The 25,804-nt window shown below is 43.0% G+C and overlaps 1 protein-coding gene across 4 annotated transcripts; it reads left to right on the forward strand.

Moving 5' to 3' along the window:
- Nucleotides 1–2,254: 2,254 nt before the first annotated feature.
- Nucleotides 2,255–25,578, forward strand: RIGI (RNA sensor RIG-I). Of its 4 annotated transcripts, none has more exons than XM_057408904.1 (18): nt 2,255–2,432; nt 2,540–2,671; nt 4,106–4,284; nt 6,082–6,232; nt 6,426–6,551; nt 7,329–7,442; nt 8,400–8,553; nt 9,443–9,701; nt 10,204–10,366; nt 10,784–10,885; nt 12,994–13,154; nt 13,454–13,589; nt 17,333–17,481; nt 18,744–18,834; nt 19,493–19,663; nt 20,705–20,856; nt 23,379–23,525; nt 25,237–25,578. In XM_057408904.1, exons 1-18 carry the CDS (start codon nt 2,327–2,329, stop codon nt 25,534–25,536), a joined length of 2,793 nt encoding a protein of 930 aa, XP_057264887.1. In that variant the 5' UTR covers nt 2,255–2,326; the 3' UTR covers nt 25,537–25,578. The 4 variants fall into 4 exon arrangements, with proteins under 4 accessions (XP_057264887.1, XP_057264889.1, XP_057264890.1 ...); XM_057408906.1 differs by having other exon boundaries at nt 12,997–13,154; XM_057408907.1 differs by having other exon boundaries at nt 7,332–7,442.
- Nucleotides 25,579–25,804: the final 226 nt, after the last annotated feature.

Here is a 25,804-nt window from a genome sequence, read left to right on the forward strand (position 1 = left end):
TGCTGCCCTACAGGCACAACCCTGGGAGAGCTGCCAGTTCACATCAGGAGCATCTCCAGCCTGGTGGGACCGGTCCCCACACCCTGCTCAGTAGGTGCCATCCCACCTCCTGGGTGATTTTCCTATGCCATCATTGCTTAGCAGCAGTGTGTCAATCTGCTGGGCTGGAGAAGTGACAGGCAAGGAGCTTATTTCCCTCTTGCTCTCAAAGCGCAGGACTGGGTTTCTGCACAGCAGGAGGTTTCCTACCCAGCTGCAACACTGATTTTTGAGTCCCTGAACACACTCCCTCTGTGCCAGAAGGAGCTGGAGTGCTAAAATCACTTGTCACCGGTAGAATGAAAGCTGTAACAGGCACTTGTGAGGTCAGCTGCTGTGCAGGAAATGCTCTCTGCTATGTCTGTTACTGGCTGCCCATCTGACAGCAGCACTCTGCAGGGTGAGTGGGGTGACTAGCCTGAAGGCTGGCACACTGTTACACACAAATTAAGCCCTTAGCAATCTTCTCAGTGAAGCAGACTGGAGAAACAAAACCAAAAGTGATCCCTGGGAAATCAAATCAAGCTGTTTGTTTGTCATATCGTTAGGCTGCAAATTAACCAACTTCATGTATTTTATAGAGGTGAATAGAAACAGTCAGTGTTCTTCCTTTCCATGCCAAACAAGGAGCTGGAAGGTACAATGTCAGACTTCCAGACTCATTACCAGACCAGTTCTTTAATTGAGTATATGAGGTGTGGATGTGGTGCTCTAGAGTATGCACAGAGCTAAGGAGCAGGGTGGCCTGGGTCTCTGCCTGAAATACTGGTGCTTGAGGGGAAGAGCATAATTGTGGGGATTTTGGAGAAGGAGGCTTTAGTTCTCAGTTCTAGGGAATCCAGACTCCTCTGTGAGGGGACAAGGCATGATCAAGAGCAAAAGTTTAACCCACCTGTTTGCTCATTTTAATACTAAACTCACCAGCTGTTAATTCTGTAATTTAGGGCTGAAGTGCCTTTCTGTAGAAGCTGAGCCCAGGCACAACGAGATTCAGGAGCTGCTGCTTTGTTCACAGCATAGAAGGATGCACAAAGAATGGAGACGTGACTGGTGATGCTATTTAGGGCTTATTCACCTGTCTTCTTCTGGCTGTAGAAGCTGACCTCTCTGTTTTTTGACATTTTCCCAGCTAGGGGTGGATAACCTTCAGCTGAGTGTGAAATTTCCCTGGTCCACTTCCATGCACAGTGTTAATACTAATGCAAATCTTTCCTATACTAGGGCTCTTTGAGAGGACAATGGCTAATAGTACTACATCATGGCGGTACAATACCCCTATGATATTTCCCATAGTCCCTTTAAAACTGTGTGGAATAGTAAAAAGAAAGGAAAGCATATACTTGAGAGTAAAGGTGAACTAGAACAGAGTAGAAAATACGATGCCAGTAGTAGCACTTCCTTCTGCCTCCCTCCACTCCCCTCCATCCTTCCTTAGTGCAAGCCTGTCACTCAGTGATCTTGTGCTGCCATCGCTTTAGAAAGTAGGTATCTTGTGCTGGGCCAGTATCTGTTGGTCCTCTACTTGCACATGAGATTAGGAAGCTGCACAAAGCTGCATACGTCCACTCTACACACTAATAGTTCAAGGGATGTTTGCATATGGAGTTGTCACGTTTAGCAGCACTTCTGAACTGCGGGTGCTTTTCAGCTCTGCAGCCTGCTGGTCCGCTTTGTGAGCCTTGTCCTTTGATATTCACTTCCCAGCTGCAGAGCAGTCAGACCTTCTCATTTTGATGTTCCCAAACTATAAGCTTAGCAGGCGCTTGCTCAGAGCACGTAGGGGTCTTGCCTTGCTGTAGAAAATTATTTTTCAGTCCTCTAAAAGCCAGGATACAGACAAAACCCTCAACCAAACAGTACAGCGTTTTCTGGGGCAAAGGGGAAGAGAAGGTAGAGAGATGCCTTTATTCCTATTACCTCGCTGGGCTCTCCCTCTCCCTGGCAGCAGCAAACTGCTGGTCACAGGCTTTCCAAACGGGTACACGCGTCAATGCTAGCTTTTGTTCCCCCCCTTTTCCCCTATTCTTTCGCTAAGGGCAGGCTCCAGCTTAGCGCAGCGCTGTGCCAGCCGCCGGCCCATCCGTCCCCGCCGCCGGTCCGCCCCACCCCGCTGCTTTCGGTTTCCATTTCCTCTCTGGTCCCAGGTTTCTATTTCTCTCCCTCTCCGTGCTCCCGGGGACTTCCTCTCGCTGCGCGCCGGCTCTCCCGTGCAGGGCAGGAGCGGTCTCCGAGACCCCGCCACCCCTCACGCAGCCGGTGCTGGTGCCAGTGCGAAGCCGGCCCTGCCATGACGGCGGAGGAGAAAAGGAACCTGCAATGCTACAGGCGGTACATCGAGAAGAGCCTGAACCCCGTGTACATCCTGGGCAACATGACGGCCTGGCTGTCGGACGGTGAGGGGCCGGCAGCACCTGCTTCTCTCCGCATCCTTCCTGCTCGGGCCGCCGCTCCTGGTCCCTCCTCACTTCTTTAACAGCTTCGCTTTGTGTTTTTTTTTCAGAGGAGAAGGAGCGGGTCCGTAAGGAGGAGGAGAAGGGTGTGACGGCGGCCGCCGCACTGTTCTTGGATACCATCCTGCTGCTGGAGGCGGAGGGCTGGCTCCGGGGCTTCCTGGATGCCCTGGTTGCAGCAGGTCGGTTCCCCCTCGCAAGCGAGGGTTTCCTGCGCTTCTCCTTTTCCCTGCCAGAGGCACAGCCGCCGCTCAGCCGGGCAGCCCTGTGCAACCGCTACCCGTTATCCTCGGGCTTCTGTTGCCGAGTCTTGTCCATCAGATGATACGGGGTGGAAAAATGTAGGTTGTCAGAGACTGGAAATAAAACTCTTCGAAGGGAGGGGGAAACACCCGCGTGAGAAGCAGCTGGATCAATTTCAGTAGCGGAGAAAGTCAGTGAGAGAGGAAGTGATGCAGGATAAAGCCTCATTGCCAGGAGATTTGTCTGTCTCAGAGCCTTTAGAGAAAAATGAAGACAGCCATTGTCTCCGCCACGGACAATTGAATGAAGCTAAATCCTCTGAAAGAGAAAACTAATCCGGGTTTCAGGATGCGTGTGAGTTAACCGATAGCATGGGATAACTTCACTCAAGGACAGAATCTTAAATTAGGAACTGATTTAAAAAAAGTATTTATAGGTCTGAAAAATCTTATGTTTCAAGAAGTAAGTAACCATTAATAGTTTCTAAATGAGATGGTTGTTCCTCAGTAGCTATGACTGCTTAGTGTGTCAGGTCCAAATATGATTTGCTTTTGAAAATGTGACAGTAGAGATTGTGAAGGTGTAAAACCACCAGGATTTGTCTGCTTTCCTGTACATGTTCTACTATAGATTCTTGTTGGTGATTTGTTAGATACCTTGAACCCCAAAATCTCATGTCATAAGCCAGTTTTGTTTTCATTTACTATTAGCTACAGATAGTTACAGTATCTCTGTGAGCATTTATTACAAAAATTCTTATCATTTGGATGTAGCCTACTCTCCCCTTAAAGCATAAATACTAGGTCCAGAACAGCTTCTGACCATCCTGTGATAGTCCTGATTTCTGAACCGCAAAAATACCTTCTCAGAACATGTTGTTAGAGTTCAGTTTGGTGTATCTTCAGCAGAAAACTGAAAAAGTTAACCTCCTGACTCCAAGCACTGTCCAAAGTACTTACTAATTTAGCATTAGTGTTATATTTGGCAGATACAGAGATAGGTGATAATTAAAGACATTGTGGTGGTAAATATCCTCACCACTCTCCTGCTCCTACGGAAGAAAAAAAAGTTAGGCAAATTCCTTCTGTTTGCCCACAATTCCTCTGGGATCCTGACCTGCTTTATTCCACCCCTGGAGCCTACACAGCAAATCATACATCTTCTAAACCTTATTCTGTTATACAAGTGCTGTAAAGGAAAAGAGTCACTTCATCTATAGAAATGATTTGTGGTTCACCAAGATTTTTGGCAGTTACAGACCAAGATAATTTTAATTTCTCCAACGTGGCTGAGGAAGTTCATTTTCAGCTTCTTCCCACCTATTATAGCTAGAGATTGAGTTCATAGTAACAATCTGCCTCTTCTTCTGAAAGGTTACACTGGGCTGGCAGAAGCAATTGAAAACTGGGACTTCAGCAAGCTGGAAAAACTGGAGTTGCACAGACAGATGTTGAAGCGGATAGAAGCAACTATGCTAGAAGTTGATCCAGTAGCACTCATGCCTTACATAAACACGTGCCTGATAGAAAGGGAGTGTGATGAGATCCTGCAGGTACAGTTAATGATAAAATCCTGTATTTGCCTCGTTTTGCTGTGGAAAAGTGCTGGCTGCCTCACTTGCGGGGTGAATTGGTGCTGATCTGCCAGGCTGCAGAGTAAGGAGGATGGCCAGCAACAGTCCCCTGAAAACGGACTTGACTTTACTTTCTTCTGCTTAGAAGAGACTTTGCTATGCAGCTGCAGCTCCCCACAGCAGCACTGCCTGCGATACCTGCATGTTTCATTCCTTACCCCTCCAGCTTGCTGGATAGGGTAGTGTGTGAAAGGATTGCAGGCAGGGAAGCAGGATAGGGTGGCTTTGGTGTTTACAGTGTTCAACTCTGTGTCTCTGTGGAGTCCAGCATCCCATGAAGAGACCTCAGTGGTTCTGGAAGGTACCACACTACAGTGAAATGACTGCCTTGTTATGCTTGGAATAGACCACTTTCTGGAGCAATCCTGCATTAATGCTCCTGAAAATAGAGATGGAAGTATTTAGATGCTTCCTGAAGTGACTCCTGCTTATTATGGGGTTTGGCATAGTCTATTACCTCTTTCTATAGCCCCTAGAAACTTCATGTTGCTCTTGAGTTTGGCACTATTATATTATGAGTACAGAAATTTGGCAGAAAATGCCCCCACTGCATTCCAGCCAGTGCTCAGAAATCGGAGAGGCTGGGGATATCTGGGATTAATTCTGAGTATCACTAATTCAATACTCAAACTCCTGTTGTGTTCAGTAAGAACTTTCATAGTTACAGATCCACAAATAGTGCAGTTTATTGAAGAAACATTAATACAGATTCTGAATTGCCATTGATAAATTCACTTACTTCATTAGCACTGTAATCCAAAGCTAGACAATGATTAATTGAGCTCCTATAGAAAAAATAACCAATTGGTAGTTCATTGAGCTCAGTTTCACCCAGGCATCATCCGACATAGTTGGAAGCAGCCACGATCTCTCTTTGGTATATTTTTTATGTGTAAGTGAGGGATAATGAGAGTATTACCTTTGGTCAGGCTGCTCAAGGGCTGTGGGTCTTGTGCAAGGGCAGAGCAGAACCATGACATGTTCCATCACTCCCTCCGCATCTGGCCTCCTGGTAAGACCCTCTGGCCTTACCAGGGTCTTGTGACACATTACTCCCTTCACAATGTATCTCAAGGCCTCTGGCCTCATGCCAACAGTCAGCACCCAAAGGCACAGTTCTAGGGTGAAATGAAACTTCTAGTCTGAACTCATTAGTGAAATGCTGTGTCGCAGAAATCGACAACATTTTCATTGCCTTTAGGTGTGAAGTTCCTGTTACTTGGCTATAGCTCAGTGTTGTTATTGATGACTGCTAACAAGTGATACTACCAGTCACTCATCATTTACAACTCCTTAATAATAAGTTATTGATGATGTGTGGAGGAGTCTGTTAAGTGTTCTTACACCATGTGACTCCCAAGAAGGACTTTTTTCAGCTATTTTATTTTTAAAGCAGTAGTTTATGGAGATACATAACATTTGGAAACTTGTTACAAGGGCCTCACCAGATAGATAGAAATTCACAGAACAGCTCTGCAGTGTTTCAGACCCTGTGAATATTTAAGCAAATGGTCCACCTGTTGTTGCAGTCCAGCTAAGTTTAGGGTACAGAACGGCGGTAGTAGTAAGTAAATGACTGAATTTTATTTGAAACTTCTATTCTGTGTAAGGAAATGCAGTTTTCAACTGAACATCAAAAAATTCAAAAATGTCAGTCAAAGCACTGTGGTTTTGATCTCTTGAAGCTACAGCAACTTTTGTTTGTTGTGTGTGCAGATTAGCGAATACAGAAGCAAAGCAGCTGGGATAACTAAACTCATTGAATGTCTCTGTCGATCAGATAAGGAAAACTGGCCAAAAAGCCTTCAGCTGGCACTGGATAACACAGGATATTACAATGCAAGTGAACTGTGGGATATGAGAGAAGGTAAACTGTGATTGTTTTTGTGATGCTGTTTTCCTATTTTTGTGCCAGACAGTAATATTCTTTTTTATTCTTTTTTTTTTCATAGAATCAGGGAACAGTTAGGGTTCAAACTAACTTCTTCACCTTGTCATCACAGCAAATACATTTTAAAATCAGAAGGATCAATAACATGCTTTTTTTGGTGATTGTACAGATAATGGCAAAGACGTTGATGGTGAAATGACAGATGCCTTTAAGAACAGATTTGAAACCACAATGACATTTTCTGAAGAGGCAGAATGTGATAATAATCTCAGTGAAAATCTCTGTTCAGGTTCAGGTAAGACTTAGGAACTTTAGACAGTGTGTGGCTGGAATTCTCCATTTCCTTAGACACTACATGTGGTGTGCCAGAAAGTAAGGTACTGAGGAACTAGTACAAATCTGTGATTTGATTTACCTGTCTTCTGGTTTAATATTTAAAGGATCTCATGCTAGGCATTGCATATGTTAAGGGTTGCCCGACATTTGCAACATCTCTGGTGCAAAGTTGTTCTGCCAGCACATTACCCAAAATGTCTCTGAACACTAGATGGTTGTTGATGCATCTCTTATCTGATATAATTAATTCACACATGACCTGATGTTAGCCATTTTAGAGAGCTGAATGTGGCTGCAAGGGATCTGTGCAGTGGTTGTCTCATATGGCAAATCTTGCTCCATCAGTGATTTGTAGTTCTTTTCTGTAAGTGCAAATCCCCTGAGAAGAGCACAGCTTCAAAAATCTGTAGAGCAGAAAGCTGGAAGGAACACTGTGCACGTATGTGGGAGAAAAGAAGCCCTTGTGTTTTCTTTCCGAGTTGAAAAAGGATCAGTTGAGGTGAGAGCTGTCAGCCAAGACCTTGAAATTAGTTCATATTAGGAAGCACAGCTGAGTGGTAACAAAAGTATGCCACCAAACCTACACAAGATTCTTGTCTGGTGTGTATGTCCTGTTAAACGGCTTCTCTATCAGTGAATTGTCTGTGTAGACTGCAGGGACTCTATCATTTCAGATAGCAACTGTATTTTACACATTCATGTTGAAACACTTCACAAAACCATGATTCTCTTCTAGAAGAGGTCTGTCAGTCTTCACCTGTTTATGAACCAATGAAGGCTCGGAGCTACCAGACTGAACTTGCACAGCCTGCTATAAATGGGTATAACACATTGATATGTGCCCCCACAGGTAAGGAAATACATGTTTCTTAAAAAAATTCTTTTGCTGGAGAGGGCTGTGAAGGATAGGGAAGGCTAAATATTGAGTAAGATTTTTCCAGCTGTTCATTTAAAAGCAGTCTTCCTTGCAGAAGCAGATCCAGATCTAAGCTAGAATTAATGACCAAGGGCAGTGCAAAGACAGACGCGTCTCTTGGCAGTTTAGTGCTTGTATTCAGATTTCCATGTGGTGACTTCTGCTTTCTCGCTCCATGGCGCAAATTTTTGAGTTAAAATCTTTGCAGGTCTGTAAGAAATTTGTCTTGCAAGATTAAATAAACCCAGGATGCATTGCCCTGAAAATCCCATGTCTTCTGTACTGCAATGTCAACAACATTAGAGCAGCACAGGGAACCTTTGCAGTAGCTCAGGACAGAATTAAGACGACTGAAGTTCAGCAGCAGAGAGATCAATCAGCTCTTTCTCTCCACCTGTTTTCCATGTTGTTAGCCTGATTCTCCCCTGGGTCCTGGAGAAGCAGGAGAAATAGCAGAGGAAGGGCCGATGAAGAGCTCTGGGAGACCTGCCCAGTGAGCCTGAGTGCTAAAGGAAAAGTGAGAGGAGCAAGGGTGCATGGGGAGGGATGGAAGCTGAAAGTGCTTTGTGCCTGGACCTTAGTCCGATTTGATATGGGAGCAGATGCTAAGAGCAGAAATAGAATTTCAAAGAACTCAAAACTGCAAATGGACTTTCACTCCCAGTGACTGCTACATGGTCTTTACAGACTGAGATTGTGAGAGAGAAAGGGATGATTACCGAACTGGGTAAGCAGCATGCACATATTCCAGTCTGTCCTCAGAGAGTCTGAAAGTTTGACAGACCCCTTGTCAGCTTGCCATTGCTACAGGACATCCAGATGAGACAGGCTCCTGCTCACAAACACATGTTTTCATGTTAGTGCTTTACCTTTCATGTTCTTCCTTTAAAGGATCTGGGAAAACTTTTGTGGCACTGATGATTTGTGAACACCATTTCCAAAACATGCCCTCAGGACGAAAGCCAAAAGTTGTCTTTCTTGCAATCAAACTGCCAGTGTATGAACAACAGAAAAATGTATTCAAGCAGCACTTTGAAAGAAGTGGGTAAGTGTAATTCTTCTTCCATAGAAAATAAACTACCCCCTAGGTCAGCTGCGGCTAGGGCAAAAGGTAATGGTTTTACTGGTGGCAAAAGTGTTTGGCTTTAACAGAAGGATGATACCTAATGGTAAGAATGGCAAGTTACCATGATGGACTTTGTTCAGAGAGTCTGAAATCTGGTTTTGGGGAGTTTAAGCACTCCTTGAGCAGCATCTGTAGAAATGGCTGAGGTATACCTGTGTTTACCTCTGTAAAAGAGTGAGGTGTGTTCTCTCTTGAAACTCTTCTCAACCTGCTTTCAAAGATGAGGCAGTTCAGGCAGCAGCAGTGGGATTCCTCTTGCCATTCTCACATGACAGTCTCTTTTTATTTTCCAAATGGAAGGACCCAAGCTTCTTTGATTTTTTTTTCAAGCTCTAGTCATAAAATGACAATCTTACTCTCCAATGGAACTGAAAACTGCTTAGGGAGCTATTGACAGTGTATAGCTTCTGATTTTGATTGCTGAACATCCACATATGAATCTTTATAGCAATGGGAAAATGAAGCTGCTGGACAGAAAACAGCCCTGCGCTGCCAGACATGCACAGAAAAGGGATAAAGGACAGGATCTCCAAATACAGCTTACATGTGAACTGACAGATACAGCTTAAATGTACAAATTCGTCACCCCCCAAATCAAATATATTAGACAATGGGAGTTGAAAATCCAGTTGTTTGACCTCAGATTTTTTTTCTCAGAGTGTGTGGGTAAAACTGGCAGCCCCAACAATTGGGTATTTGGAACTTAGTCACTACCCTTCAGGCTTGCTGAAAATTCCATTCTTCTAGTTAATTTTTTCCCCTGCAAGACATTCATTTTCATACCATATCTTTTGCCTCTTCTTCCTAGATATTCTGTTCAAGGAATTAGTGGTGAAACAGTTGCAAATGTCTCTGTAGAAAAGGTTATACAGGACAGCGACATCATTGTGCTAACACCCCAGATTCTTGTGAATAGCATTGAGGAAGGGATCCTTAGCTCCCTCTCCATCTTCACTCTGATGATATTTGATGAGTGCCACAACACTATGGGCAACCACCCTTACAATGTGTTAATGACCAGATACCTGGAACAAAAATTTGACTCCCCTGCAAGTCAACTACCTCAGGTAAGGTCCAGCCAAGCATGACAGAGACTGGAGTACTTGAAATCAAACAGGATTGCTGGTCTTGGAAGTAAGCATGTGCCCCAGAAGTTAGTAATCTCCTTGTCGCCTCTCTGTTGCTGTCTTCTGCAACAATAAAATGGGACCACTGCCTCAGCTGGCAGGAAGTTTTGGTCCAGCTGAGGAGACATCTCTTCTGAATGAATGCAGAGGACAGTTCTGGGGACAGATTTGCTGTTTCTGTGCATGATGGGCACTGACAAATACAGCTGGTTATGGATTTAAGTGGGTGGATAATTTATTTTCAGTTTGGATACTTTAAGCTTGGGTGCCTGGGAGAGGGAAAAGGTTTGTCTCTCAAGGTTTAGTGTTTGCACTCATGTTTACTTCAGCTTCCTGATTCCTTGTTTTTGAAGATGGTAGCCTCTTGACAATTGGTGACAGTGTCTCCTGGTTATTTATTTATGACAAGGGAGCAACCACTGCTATTCATGTGTGTGCTCAGATTGTAGGTTTAACTGCTTCTGTTGGAGTTGGTAATGCCAAGACCATCAAGGAAACAATAGAGTATGTCTGTACTGTCTGCGCCAACCTTGATGTACAGGCCATATCTACTGTCAGAGAGAACAAACAGGATCTGCAGAGATTTGGAAACAGGCCAGAAATACGTAAGCACACTTCCTTTTTTTTTTTCATGAGAGATGCAAAGCACATAATTAAGGCAGCTATCCAACTCCCCTTTGGTCAGGTCAAGTTAAAACCTTAAAACTAAGTGGGATCTTTGCTTCCTGCTAGCTTGAAAGGAGTTTAAGCAAGCACTTCATTGTTGCCCCACAGTAAGGCAGTGCCCTTTTGGGTAAAGTTTTTCTTTGCTGAGATCCACAATCTCTGTTTTTTATTCAGTTCTGCTAATGAAGACTGGGGGCTGTTTCTTTCTGTGCAACTGTAATGCCCATTAAAAGAAAACATCATTATGATTGCATACAGCAGCACATGAAGCATTCTTTTAGACAAGAATTTGTTCTGTGCTGCCCAGTGAAATACTTTACTTAATCAAGCCACTGACTTCCATTTCTTGTCTCTAGATGTCAGATGGGTGAAAATGAGAGCTAAAAATCACTTTGCAGAGATTATCTCAGGCCTGATGTCTGAGACAGAGGAGTTGATGAGAAAGAATTACTCAGTAGGTAAGATACTGTAATAACTTTCCTGTAACTGGGATTCAGTCTTTGCATCCGTGAATCCTCATGACTCCTAGAACAATTATTCTTTTTCTGCTTTCTTTCTCATTCTTCCTTTTTATTTGCTTTTAACCAGTATTTCCTAAATAAGAGATTACACGTAGAAGAGTCAGCAATTTTCCTGTTTTATATAATTATTTTGATAATCATAAGTATTTTTGCTTGGATTTCAACCTGTGTTTTGTGCAGCTAAAGATGGTGTGCTTTTAACACTGTCAAATCATGTTGAATGTTTAAACAATCTGGAACAAAAGGACCAAAGGTCTTGCTTTCAAAATGCAATGAGATAGATTTCATTGATGAGAGATACCTGCTCTTATTTAAGCATTTCTCCAAATTCTTCATACCTCAATCTGTCATTGTTAAGGAAAACAAGAAGGGTCTCAGTTATGGTGTTACTCTGAATGTTGTAATTTCTTCCTTTCAGCAAAAGTTTACTTTCACTTGCTGCTTCGTAACTTATATTTTCTCTGGCCTCTCTGCACTCAGAGTTATTGCTAAGGATGCTAGGTACCACCTTTCTGGTCAGGATTTTTTCCTCTTTATATCTCTGGCTACCCCTGTTTCCCAGGCGTCCACTATTTCCTATTGAAAAATATTTACGGCAGTTTTACAGAGGAAGATATGTGGAACATGAACACCACCAGAGAGAGGGTATGGCTGCCTAAGAAAGTAAATACTTGTCAGTAGGGTTCCAGCCTTAGGAGCTGCAGTAGTGTGGTTTGCAGAGAGGGAGATGCATGGCTGTGGAAAGAGAATGAGTCTCATGGTCATGAGACCTAGCTCTGCAGCCCTTCAGAATTCAATTGATTTTTCTGCTTTTGCAGTTCATAACCGGTGTTCAGTAAGTGGCCGTTGTCAACAAATTAGAGAGCTACAGAGAGTACAGAACAGAGACACATGGATGGCTATGCTCAGTATCAGCCTTGGTCTGTCCCACTCTGAGTTAAAGGATTTTGTCTGTGCTTAGACCAGCTTCTGCAAACTGCCCAGGGTGTCTTAAGCCTGTATACTTCAGTTCTATACTTTCTAATTTTTCTCCTGCTCCGCTTTCTTGAGACTGGACTGCATTTTGGGTTCACTCTCCAGAATACAATGGAGAATTCCAGAATTCCAAATCTTCAGAATTCTCCCTTCAGTCAAAGAAGGGAGAATTAAAAACAACCCACCAAAACAACAACAACTAAACCAAACATCCCACACAACCAAAAATAAACCAACCCAAATCCCAAGAAACCCCAGCTTTCAACAGATACAGTGAGATTTTCAAAATGCGTGCTAAACTAAGCAAAAGCTTTTGAAGCTCTTGCATGAATGCCATTGCTTTCCCTTCTGTGGACTCTGATTACTCAGAAGTTTGTGAAGCACTCAGGGTACTGACTTGTTCTGCCTCAAGGAAGGGCCCTTAAGTGCTTATATATGCCTTAAGTACTATGGACCATTTTGCAAACGAATACCTAACAATTGAGTAGATGGTAATTCAAGAAGCAATGCACATGCAGTTTCTTGAGTACTGTAGGCTTCTTATAGGATAAGTGAGCTCTAATTTTACTATTAAAGACTGCAGATATGTGTATGTACACGGATCCCCCATTGAATTGTACTGGCTGATTTTATCCGAACATCTGGGTATATTTCGAAACACAGCTAGTGAAGAAGACAGAGCCAGACTCTTCTCAGATGCTTCCCAGAGGCTGGACAAGAGTCAGTGGGCACAAACTGGATACTTGAATAACAGAAAGAACTCCTTTGGTATAAGGATGGTCAAACACTGGAACAGGTTGCCCAGAGTAGTGGAATTTCCATCCTTGGAAGTACTGAGAATCCATTTGGACACAAGCCTAAGCAACTGGATCCAGGTGATGCTGCTTTGAGCAGAGGGTTGGACTAAAGACCTGCACAGATGCCTCAATGGTTCTGTGACTGTATCATACAGTGTTCTTCTACATACACTTTTTAGACATAACATTAATGGAAAATGTGTTGTCTTCAAGCTAACTGTTCTGGTTATTTGTTAGTCAAGATGAATAAATGTTTATTTCCTCCTTCTTTAGCAGATGCTATCTCCCAGATCAACAAGAATGATTTTGGAACACAGAGATATGAACAGTGGATAGTTACCACTCAGAAGAAATGCAGACTACTGCAACTGGCAGATAAGGAGAAGGAGAGCAACATTTGTAGAGACCTTTTCATTTTCACTGAACACCTGCGTGTAAGTGAATCTATCCACTTCCTTCTGATACTAGTGTGTTCATCTAGGAGCAAGGAGCAGGTTTGAACCTAATAATTTTATTTGATTGACACAGGCTAAAGCATAGCTTATAAGAGTTTATCTTAAGATATTCACTAAGAACAGTATAGTGCAGGGGAGATTTTGTAAAGCTTGTGTTGTCATGCAGATGGAAGAACAACACAAGTTTGTCATACTTAATCTAGCTGAATAAAATTTGCATTCATGCCCTGTCACACAGAAAATGAGTCTCAAGTGTACATGTCTGTCTTTCTGTGCAGAAATTCAATGATGCTCTCATCATCAGTGAAGATACCCGCATTGAAGATGCTTTAGTCTACCTAACTGATTTTTTCAGAAATGTCAGAAATGGACCATATACAGAGTTAGAGAAGCAGCTTACAGCCAGATTTCAAGGTATTTCACATAATCATAGAATCATAGAATCACAGAATGGTTAGGGTTGGGACGGACCAAATTGATGTCTCTCCAATTTAGAGACAAGGATGTCGTGTGGGACAGTGTCAAATGCTTTGCACAAGTCCAGGTAGATGACATCAACTGCTCTACCCCTGTCCATCAGTTCTGTAGCCCCATCATAGAAGGCCACCAGATTGGTCAGGCAGGATTTCCCCTTAGTGAAGCCATGCTGGCTGTTACCAAGCACCTTGATGTTTTTCGTGTGCCTTAGCATGCCTTCCAGGAGAATCTGCTCCAAGATTTTGCCAGGCGCAGAGGTGAGACTTGACTGGTCCGTAGTTCCCTGGGTCATCCATTTTCCCCTTCTTGAAAATGGGGGTTATATTTCCCTTTTCCCAGTCATTGGGAACTTCACCTGACAACCATGATTTTTCAAATATGATGGCCAGTGGCTGAGCAACTTCATTTGCCAGCTCTTTCAGGACCCATGGATGGATTTCATCAGGTCCCATGGACTTGTGCACGTTCAGGTTTTTAAGATGGTCTCTAACCAGATCTTCTCCTACAGTGGGCCCAAGGTCTTCATTCTCACAGTCCCTGCATCTGCCTTCCAAGACTTGGGTGGTGTGGTCAGAGCCTTTGCCAGTGAAGACCGAGGCAAAGAAGTCATTCAGAACCTCAGCCTTCTCCAAATCCTGTGTAGCCAGTTCTCCCTAGAGCTTCCTGAGGTGGCCTATGTTGTCCCTAGTCTGTTTTTTATTTGCTATGTACCTGTAGAATCCCTTCCTGTTATCCTTAACATCCCTAGCCAAGTTTAATTCTAACTGGGCCTTGGTTTTCTTAACCTGGTCGCTAGCTTCCCGGACAACATCACTGTATTATTCCCAAGCCGCCTGTCCTTGCTTCCACCTTTTATAAGCCTCTTTTTTTCCTCGAATTTTCCTCAGCAGCTCCTTATCCATCCAAGGAGTTCTCCTGTCCCTCCTGCTGCACTTCCTTCTAGTTGGGATGCAACACTCCTGAGCTTGTAGCAGGTGATCCTTGAACATCAATTGGCAGTCTTGGGCCCCCCTGCCCTCTAGGGCTATACCCCATGGAACCTTACTAAGCAGGTTCCTGAAGAGGCCAAAGTCTGCTCTTTTGAAGTCCAGGGCAGTGAGCTTGCTGCACGCTCTTCTCACTGTCCTGAGGATCTCCAATTGGACCACCTCATGTTCACTGCATCCAAGGCTGCCCTGGAGCGTCACATTTCCAATGAGCCCTTCCCTGTTGGTGAGCACGAGGTCAAGCATGGCACCTCTGCTTGTCGGCTCCCCTGTTACTTGCAGAAGGAATTTGTCTTCCACACAATCGAGGAACCTCCTGGATTGCTTGTGCCGGGCCGTACCGTCCCTCCAACAGATGTCAGGGTGGTTGAAGTCCCCCATGAGAACAAGGGCCTGTGAGCGTGAGGCTTTTCCTATCTGTCTATGGAGTGCTTCATCCCCAGGTTCTCCTTGATCAGGCGGTCTGTAACAGATCCCCACAATAATGTCTCCCATAGCTATATTCCCTTTAACCCTGATCCACAAACTCTCTGTTAACTGATCACCTGTCCCCAGACAGAGTTCCATACTCTCCAGCCTATCCCTAACATAAAGAGCAACTCCCCCTCTGTGTCTGCAGGGCCTGTCCTTCCTAAAGAGCCTGTAACCTTCCATTCCAACACTCTATTCATAGGAGCCATCCCACCATGTTTCTGTGATGCCTATTATATCATACCCCCATAGACGTGCACACATCTCTAATTCCTCTTGTTTGTTCCCCATGCTACGGGCATTTGTATTGAGGCATCTGAGCCGAGCTCCAACTGAAGCTGGCTCATTGGCTGGAGCGGCTGGGATATCCCTACATTGCTCTGAGCATTTCTTATAGGTTCTGGCAACTGACTGGGTGTGTTGGGATGGAATGATGCCCCCCTCCCTCAACACATCTAGTTTAAAGCCTCCTTGACCAGTCTGGCAAGCCTCCTACTAAAACTGCTCTTCAGACCAGCTCCACCAGCCCCCACTAGACCTGGCCTACAAACCTGGGTCCTGTGTTCAAGACACCCAAACCCCTGACTATGACACCACCCTTTTAACCAGTTATTAACCTGGCTAATCCTCCTAGCTTTTTTTAGGTCCTCCCCTGTATCCTGGAGAATTGATGAAAAGACCACCTGAGCTCCAGAGCCCCTAACCACCTCCCCCAGGGCTCTGTAGTCCTTCTTTATGTTCCCCAGGCTACTGCTATCTATATCCCTAGCACCCACATGTATCACCAGAAGCGGGTAATAGTCAGAGGGACTTACTGGAGCAGGCAGCCTCTCTGCCACATCCCTGATCCAAGCCCCTGGTAGGCAACACACCTCCCTTGAGACGGGGTTTGGCCGGCAGACGAGTGCTTCTGTCCCTTTCAAAGTAGAGTCCCCTACTACTACAACCTGACGCTTTTTCCTGGCAGCACCAGTAGAGATCTTCTTTAGCAGTGCATCAGCGGGTTGTTTCTGGCTAGAGTGCGCTTCCTCATTAGCCCCCTGCAGGACAGCAAAGCGGTTCTGCATGGGAACAAGAGATTTAGGAGGAAGCCCCTTGTTTTTGATTGTCCTTTTCTTCCTTTTTTTGTTGGTTTTGTCACTAATTCCCAGCTTCCTGGGATAACGACCTCCTTCTTTCCTTCATGAGCTAGAGGGGAAGCTCGAGGCCCCTGCACAGTTTGGGCTGGGAGTAAGCATTCCTGCTTCCTCTCAGCTACCCTGACATCTTGCAGCCTAATAATACCTGTGACAGTTGCAAGGGAGAAGAGAGCTTGTGTTAGAAGTGTTTTCTTCAGACTAAGTGTCACTGTTTTTCCAGAAACTTCTCACTTTTAAGAAGATCTAGTGTCTGTGTGGGTGCAAATGCAGTGTTAGGGGAGACAGAAGGATGAGGACTTTCTGGGACTGCAAGCTCCTAGTGCAGCAGCTAAGGAAGAAACAGTAATTGTAGGTAGACAGTATAGTAGGTTCTTACATGCCTGACTTGGGGATAAGGCAGTGGTGTCCTTAAGGGTATGCCTCACAAGTCTACATGCATACTGGCATAGTCTACAAACATTGTGGCAGCGTTAGATAAGGCATTATGCACAGTTCAGTGCATTCTAACCTCTTCCTGCCCAATGCTCCTGGATGAATCCTAACCTTCTGGGAAGACGCTGGTGGTCTTTGTACACTTCTGATTACAAGTTAGAGGTTGCACTGTTCTCCAATTTCTAATTTAGAAGCAATGTGGCATAAACCAGCCTGTGGTCTGGTGGGTTGCAGTGTTGACTACAATTTTAAATCACTGCGCTGTCTGTCTTGTGGTGTCAGTTGTTTCCTACAAAGAAATAGCAGCTCTCTGTAAGAACTGAGTTTGTTTTGTTGCTGTCTTTTGCTGCACAGTATGTCACAGAGATTCTCCTGTCAGTTTGCTGCAAGATGTGAGAGATTTAGAACTCTCTTTTCCTGGGCATTTTGCTGCATTTAACCAATAGCTTTCTTTGCTTGCATCTGAAATAATGGTATAGAAAATAAAAATAGATGTTAAAGAGAATGTAAGTGGCATTACAGGTTTGTGTAAGAATTCTGTTTTCTGCATGAAAGAACGTAAATTCTTAAAGACACTGCTTTTGTTTTGTGTTTTGTTTTGTGTGTTTTTTTGTTTGTTTGTTTTTTCTTGTTTTTCTTGTTTTTTTTCCAGAGAAAGAACCAAAACTGTCTGCCCTTTCAAAAGATGAATCAAATGAGAATCCCAAACTGGAAGAGCTTGCTTGTATCCTGGATGAAGCATACCACTATAACCCACAGACTCGCACTATTCTCTTTGCTAAGACAAGAGCCTTAGTAGCTGTAAGACACTTAGTTTTAAAGCTCCTAAAGTTCGAAGTGAGAAAATACAATGCCTCATCTACTATCCTTCCTATTATGGTCTTCCCAAGAAAATATTTATCTTTCTATATCTTCCTGAGCATTGATGCTCTGAGACAGGATGAGGGTTTGTTTTTTGTTTGGTTTGGGGTTTTTTCTTCCCTTTTCTAAAAACTACAGTACAGGGTTGGTGTATTTCATTAGTTCTCCTTGCTACATGTCACAGTTGATCATTAAGCTGTCGCATTTTTACTGTAGTTCTGAAGTCAGTTTTAACAGGGTGCATTACAAGGTTTTAAGCTTTAATGTAGCAGAGTTATTAATCAGCAGCTCTGCTCTGTTACTGACTGCACATCAGGAGGTATTTATAGGTTTCCCAGAGGATTCCTATGGGCCCAAATGAGGCCTGTGCCCTAGCATGTGTTCTTGATCAAGAAAAAGGAAAGACAGATGTTCTGTGAACCCTCTGATTCACTGGTCTATTTCATACTTCTCAAGGATCAAGGATCTAGGTTGGATGATCTTTTTTTACACCCTTCCAATACCTTATTCCCAGAAAAAGTGAAGCAAGTGTGCTGCTAATCATTAGCTTTGATAGCTCTTAAACATTTACTGCTAGGTATCCTAGTCTCTGACTACTGTAAACAAATTTAGCAGCTGAGACTTCCAACCCTCATTTTATCCTTGGGTGTATAGACATGCTGGATGAATTGCAAACCAGGAAAAAAAATAAAGGCAGACTAAGGTCCAAACTACAAAAACCAAGCATCTGTTGGCTACTTTCCGTTATAAATGCAAAAGTCTCCTGTAGCTTGGCTGAATCTTGTTCTTAAGTAAGAGCAGTTTGAAGGTGCTGCTTTCACTGTGCAGTGAGAAAGTGCAGTTTGTGAATACCTCATTGCTTTTGGATTCCAGAGGTGTTAGTATCAGTGGTCTGCTGGTTTATAAGAGCAAAAGGCATACTTTTTAGCAGTGAAAGGCTGATTGCTCTCTAGCCAGCCTCTGAGTTGCAGGGATGGGAAAAGTGGGAATCAGCTGTGGCAGAGTTCAATCTGGCATCGTGGCTGTGACTTTTGCTTTCTTGCCTATCAATAGGTCTTCCCACTGCCGAGCAACACCCACCTTTTCTGCTTGTGGTTCTTGGAAGCATTAATTGTCTAGGCAAGCATGGGCAGGATCTAACTGTGTATCTCAAACTAGCATTTCATCTGGACAGGGATCTAAATTCCTGATTTGTTTTCCAGGCTTTGAAGAAGTGGATAGATGCAAACCCTCTATTTAGCCACATAAAGCCAGGTATATTGATGGGTCATGGAAGAAGAGATCAAAAAACAGGTATGTAGGTTTGAACTGTGGAATACTAGACCTGTGGTGGCCACAGTGCTAAAATTGTTCTACTCTTCCTGTGTTCATCTTCTCTGCTCTTAAACAGAGAAAGTTAATGCAAGTTTGCACTATGCTTTCTTATATAGCTGTAAGACCTGTTATCAGTCCTAAGGAGATGCTTGCTTTTTCTGACCAGAATCTTTGGTTAAAGTAGCAGTGACCCTTTGCTGCAGGTTTCTTCTGCTAGTTCAAAAGAAGTTTAGAAACTGTTCACTATCATGGCTTCTTGTGATTACTTCTGGTAGTATTTTTCGTGTTCCTTTCACAGATACCTCTCTTATTTTGTGTTCAGTGGCACAAAGATATTTTAATGTAGAATGGAATAAATAATGAATGGCTTGAATCGAGAGTTAGCTTGGGCTTAAAATAACTAAGCTGCATGGGTCTCTTATAAAGATCAGGTAGGTGTTTTGTCTGAAATGGTGTTTCCCAGGATGACAGTTCCTGTGGCACATTAGCAGGAATGTGGGTAGAGTATGCAGCCAGCTAAGTACTTTTCCAGATCAAGATGATGTGCTTATTTCTAATCAGTCAAGAGCAAATGTAGGTGTTTTGCTCAAGGAACTCTTCAGTGTCTTTTTCCTGACACAGTTTCTTGGTATTGTAGGTATGACCCTCCCAATGCAGAAGGGTGTGCTGGATGCATTCAGAACCAACAAAGAAACCAGACTGCTAATTGCTACTTCTGTTGCTGATGAAGGCATTGATATTTCCGAGTGTAACCTTGTTGTGCTCTATGAATACTTTGGTAATGTCACCAAAATGATCCAAGTCAGAGGTATGGAATTTCAGAACTATTACCTTACAAACCTATTTTGGAAACTTTGGAAATACAATAGTAATTTGTGCATGTCTTGCTGTTGTTCCTCTGTGCCCCTGAGTGAAGTCAGATGAATTATGGAACCAGACACAACAAATTTGTTCACAGAACTGAGTCCTTCATGTTGTGTTACTTTTCTTTTGCCATGCAAATTACTCATGCTGCCCAAGGTTACTTAACTGTTGAGGACTGATCCTTGAGGTGGATAATTATACATATAAACAGAAGTATGGCTAGAAGAGCTATAGTCAGAAATAGTGCCAATCGTTCTGCCTACTTGCAAAGGACTGCTGCATTGGAGTTTTATGTATTGTCTTGGCTTCCGAAGACCTTGTCCTGCCCATTGGCTTTTTACCAACCCAGCTAGTTACAGGTACCTGATGTCTCAAGAAGTCTAAGTTACTTCGGTCTTGAATCTTGGTGATTTTAGAAGACGGCCAGTAGAGGGGAATGAAGAGCCACATTAAGTACTGGTTTCCGTTAACATTCGTAAATGAGGAAATGTCTTGAGGCAGCATAGTAGGTGGAAGAGATAGTGGTGCTCTTGTCTCTTTTCTTGCCAGAACTGTATTTCCAGTTCCTCACCTTTTTTTGTGATAGACTATTCTGGATTGTTTTTTTTAGTAGACCCCAATTAGCATGACAGAACACTAGTAAGCGAGACGACGTTTTCTGCTCTAGCTTTTTTTTTCTTTTCCACAAGAAGACAGTGAGGTGCTACACAATAACGAAAGTTTCAAGCATGCCTGAGCTTAACCAAGGCAGGCCACAGCAGCTGGAGATACCCATGATGATACCTGGAAGGGTACACTTCGTTCTGGTTTGTGATTGAAGAAGAGTGAGGGGAAAGAATGCTCTTTAGAAGCACCATATCTCAGTCTGAACATAGAAAACAAAAGCAGCCACACAGAAGGTCTTTAATGCTGTTTTATGGCTTAACAGCTGCTTTTGCACATCTTGTTAAGAGTAACTAAAGAGGTTAAATGTGCTGCTGTGTAGGTCGTGGAAGGGCTAAAGACAGCAAGTGCATCCTCGTGACAAACAAAACAGAAGTGGTTGAGAAAGAGAAACACAACCGTTACAAGGAAGAAATGATGAATGAAGCTGTTGAAAAGCTACAGAATTGGGATAAAAGAACATTTGCAAGAAAGGTTTGTACTTCTGTGAAATTTTCATACTCAAATCTACAGGCATAATCTGTATTGGCCTTCATCTACTAGGGCTCTGTCTAAGACCAAGTGATAACCTGAGGAAAGTGTTCACTGTATTTGGTTTTAGACCAAGGCTAAATAAGTAAATAAAGGATAGTGTGTAGTGATAGTTTGAAGAATGTCATCTGTACCGTAAATGTAAAAAACTTAGAAGTTGAGGTATAATTTATATAAACTTCTTAGAAATAAAATATATTCAGTCCACTGGAGGAAAAATACTGCTATGTCTACTTGGGATAATGAACAGGGAGCTGAGAAACTGCAAATGGTGGTAGTATGTCTATCCATATTCATAGAAACATAAAATGGTTTTGGGTTGGAAGGAACCTTAAAGAACATCCAGGTCTAAACCCCTGCCATGGGCAGAGACACCTTCCACTAAGCCAGGTTGCTCTAAGCTCCGTCCAAACCAGGCGTTGAACAGTGCCAGGGATGGGACAACCACAGCTTCTGTGGGCAACCTGCACACTCACAGGGTAGAAGTTTTTCCTAATGTTTAATGTAAATCTCACCTCTGTCAGTTTAAAGTCATTCCTCCTTGTTCAGTCACTACAGGTCCTTCTCAGTAGACCCTTTCCAGATTTCTTGTCAGCCCCTTTAGGCACTGGGAGCTGCTCTAAGGTCTCCCTGGAGCCTTCTCTTCTCCAGGCTGAACAAGCCCAACTCTCTCAGCCTGTCTCCATAGCAGAGGTGCTCCAACTCTCTGATCATATTTTTGGCCTCTTCCGGAGTAGCTCCAACAGGTCCATGTCCCTCTTGTGTTTGGGGACCCAGAGCTGAATGCAGTACTCCACGTTCGGAAGCACTTTATCTTTGATGCAGGCCAGTACAAGTGCTTTTGTTTGTTGTCATGCCAAGTGCTTGTTGATTTCAGAGCAGTGGTTTTTGAGAGATTCCAAGAAACCACTGCCAGGGACATTAACACAATGACATTTGGGTTTGTACATGCTCTTCTGTTGGTGACTTATTTTGTACTGCCTATGGTAGTGTTCGTCTTTGCTTCAAGCAGTGTCTGGCAGATTAACAGGTCTAGTTAACTCAGCATACATTCATTACGTTGCATTAGCCCTGCTGTGTGCTGTGCACTTACCAGATCAGAAAATTTCATGAGGGTAGAAATTAGTGTCAAGCATATGTGGTGCTGGGGTGTCTCAGGCTAAGCCAGTGATGGACTTTTGGTCAGGCAAGTGCAGCAGGCATGTCCCTTCCATGACCAGCCCATGGTGATCTGGCAGAATAGGTACAAGGTTAACTTGGCAACACCTCCATCTAGCTTGGAGGTGTTGCAAAGGATAAGTTGACCTACACTCCACATAAAAGTCACCTCCATAAATAGCTCGGTCACTGTTATAGGAAACTCTCCCGAGCGGAAGAGCTGTGGCCTCAAATGGCCTTGAGATGATTGGTTTAGGTATCAGGAGCATAGTTAGTGTTCTTCTCTACCCTTCCAGTTGCAGGGAGTGATGAGGGAAGAAATAGGAAGAGCCAGCAGATCAATACCTGGTCTGAAAGTAGTATCATGGCATGATTTATGGTTTTTGATCATGCATCTAGGTCTACGCAACAGCAGCCTGTCGGCAACAGATGGGGTACAACTGTCTCAAAGGGGAAAAAGGACCTTCGTACAGGAGCTGGCAGGGCTCATTGAAAGACCTTTAAACTGGATTTGAAGGGAAAGAGTGATAAAACTGGGGTCACTGGAGATAAGCTTGAAGGCAGCACAACAGTGTTGAGGGACAGGTGCGTCAGCGAGGTCTTTCAGTCTGCCATCGCAGTAGAGGTAGGGGATGCAGATCCATGTGGCAGCAAAGACACAAGGGTTATGATGGGTCAGAAAACAAAGGAACTCCTAAGAATGATCACCTGTGAATGAAGGTTTGTCCCCCCTCCCCCGAAAGGTGGCAGGATCACTAAGCCAGCTGAAGTGCACCTACACCAATGCACACAGCATGCACAAGAAACAGGCGGAGCTAAAACCTAATGTGCAGCTGGAAAACTATGATATAGTTGCCATCACAGAAAAAACAAGGTGGGATGACTCACAAAACTGGAATGCTGCCATTTCTGTGGTCTCTGGAGCCTTCTTTCCAAACTGCGCTTTCCAGAGCCTGAGTGCTACTTACGCAGTAGAATGTCTCACATGCCTTCACAAGCACTTAATATTGTTATGACCAAAAGGGCTACAGGAGAGCAGAGGGAAGAAAGGGACAACATAAATGCTGTCCATGATGTAATATTCTTCCTTATTGTTCAATTCAACTGGTGTAATTCTAGTCTTAAATACTTGACAAATATACCATGTTATTTTTTTGGTATGAGTTGCTAGAACAGGACATGTTTTCTTTGTTTGCTTTGAGGAAGTAATAGGTTCCTAGATGTTACATATCCCCAGTCATGTTTAGGCTGACCCTGAGGCTTCTCTTAACTTCATAATGATCTTGATTTTTATTTATTTATTAAAGATACATGATTTGCAAATGAAGGAAAAGGTATTACGGGATTCCAGGAAGAAAGAAACGCGATACAAGGTAGTGGAAGGAAAGAAAAATCTTCTGTGTGGAAAATGCAAAGTATTTGCCTGCAGTACAGATGACATCAGAATTATAAAGGTATGTCTCTGCATGGAAACTGACAACCTTGAACACCAGGGAAGTCAGTATTATTGAATTAACAGCATTGTTTATCAGTGTGGAAAGTAGGCTGTTTTGTGCAAACTGAAGCAGAAAAAAATCTGAGTAAATTTGTAAGCCACAGGACCAGTCATAACTACTTCTATAGCATATTATGATGGTGGTAGGTGATGATGTCCAAAGAGTATAAATACGTGATATGACACAAATCATTTCAATTTTCCTGAATCTCCTTCTGTTAGAAATGTATTAATTTTGTGGAAAACCATGTGATCTTCGATGACATATAACCTAATAGTGGAACTGCTGGATATTTACCTTCCCAATTAGCGTAAGGTTGGAAATATTCCTGCAGTTGACAGACTTCTCCCGCCATTTCTGTTGACTGGAAATTAGCCATATAAAGTACTGAGATTAGCTCACTGTTCAGCTTCTTGTCTTATGGGCCAGTTTTCAGTTTTGAAAGGCAAACCATGGTTTTAAAAGAGGAGGCCTTTATTTCTTCAATGTTACTTTGGTTTTCATTTTTTAGGTAGGTGACATTGCTCCTATGTGTATCTCATGGGGACATTTTTACTGTACTTTTTCTGAAGAATTTCTCTGTAGCCCAAGAAGTCAACAGTCTACACATGGAAAGTAGTGATCATGAAAAAAGACTTTTCTGGGCACTTCAAGCCTTTCTAGTTCTGAAATTTGTTCTTCTGAAGCTTCTTCTATTTGTGCAGCTCTGAAAAGCACAGCTGTGATGACAAGGAGCTTCAGGCCACAGCTGGGAACTGCAGAGTGCTTGCCTCCAGGCATTTCCCTTTTTAATCAAGAAAATCTCTGTTTTGTTTGTTTTTACTAGCTGTTTTTGTAACATAGACGGAGTTCACTACTGCTGTGCACAGGAAAGGTCCACAAGCAAGGAGCAAAGGCAAATAGCTCAGCCTTGTGAAAACCCATGACAAATAACGTATCTGACAACTCCGAATGTTACTCCATTTAGCACTTCTGTTTGATCACCTATACCTATGCAAATAGATCTGAGAGTTCAAAAACTCTTCAAAAAGAGATTTTGCTTAGTAACCTCCAAATAACCACTCACAATATTTTAAATAAACCCTACAAATTCAGTTCTTAGTTCAGCCTATGTATTTAATGCAAATTGCTCTTCCAGGATGAACAAGCATTTTCTGACTTGCTCAAATTGTACATTTTTTTCAAATTGTTTTTTATATCTTTGATTATATGCATTATAAACAAGTGTAACTCCCTTACCTTGCTAGGGTTACTTTTTTTACCACTTCAAAGGAATTGCACTTCCCTTCATGGAAAGCTGAAGTTTTTTGAGTGGGAAGCAGTAGTCTCTCAAGATGTCTGTTGTCTGGATGTCTCTGTTAGTTCTATGCATAAGGCTGAAATACTGCAGGCATGTTTTTTAGAGAAGCTAAATTCAAATATGCATAAGCTGGTGATGATATTCAGCAGGTTTGGTTTTGATAAGCCCAATCCCGGGCCTTTCTATTACCTGGTATTTAATGAATGGAGAAAAAAGAGCAATGAGCCACGGGGGCTGGAACGTGGGCCTCCTGAATGACAGGAACCACTTTACCAAGGAAATGGTATTTGTGAGGGGAAGAGGAATGTCAGGAAAAAAATAAGGAATGGTGTTTCTACTACTAATCACTTCTGGCATGTGTTGTTTCAGGAATCTCATCACACCGTCCTAGGAGACGCATTCAAGGAGCGGTATATAACAAAGCCTCACCATAAACCAGTCCAGTTTGATTGTTTTGAGAAAAAAAGCAAGATGCATTGCCAAAATACTAACTGCCAGCATGACTGGGGAATCATAGTGAAGTACAGGACATTTGATAATCTACCAGTGATCAAAATCAAAAGCTTTGTAGTAGAGAACATTGAAACCAAGACACAAATGGATTTTCAGAAATGGAAAGATATTAATTTTTCTCTGAAGAATTTTGATGCTGAAGAACTGTCCAGCTGAACTCAGCATTTTAATGCATTTATCAACCTACTGCACTAAGCTGAAGTATGAGTAAAAAAGTTTTGTTCTTTATGCCACCTTATATGCTCTGCCCCATATCAGCATCTGGCTAAAATAAAAAAAAATGCTAGTATGGTCACTAGAAAAAACTGCTATCTAATTAGATGTTTCACTAGAAGGTTTAATATAAGTAGAGCCAGACTTGTGCCTAAGCCTCTAGATCTTAATCCTGCCGCTATGAAGAGGTTAGTCTGAGAAAAACAAAATC

This window comes from Pezoporus wallicus, unplaced genomic scaffold (assembly GCF_028554395.1).
Source record: "Pezoporus wallicus isolate ANWC-B61680 ecotype Strahan unplaced genomic scaffold, APGP_CSIRO_Pwel_v1 contig_7292, whole genome shotgun sequence".
NCBI classification, from domain to species: domain Eukaryota; kingdom Metazoa; phylum Chordata; class Aves; order Psittaciformes; family Psittacidae; genus Pezoporus; species Pezoporus wallicus.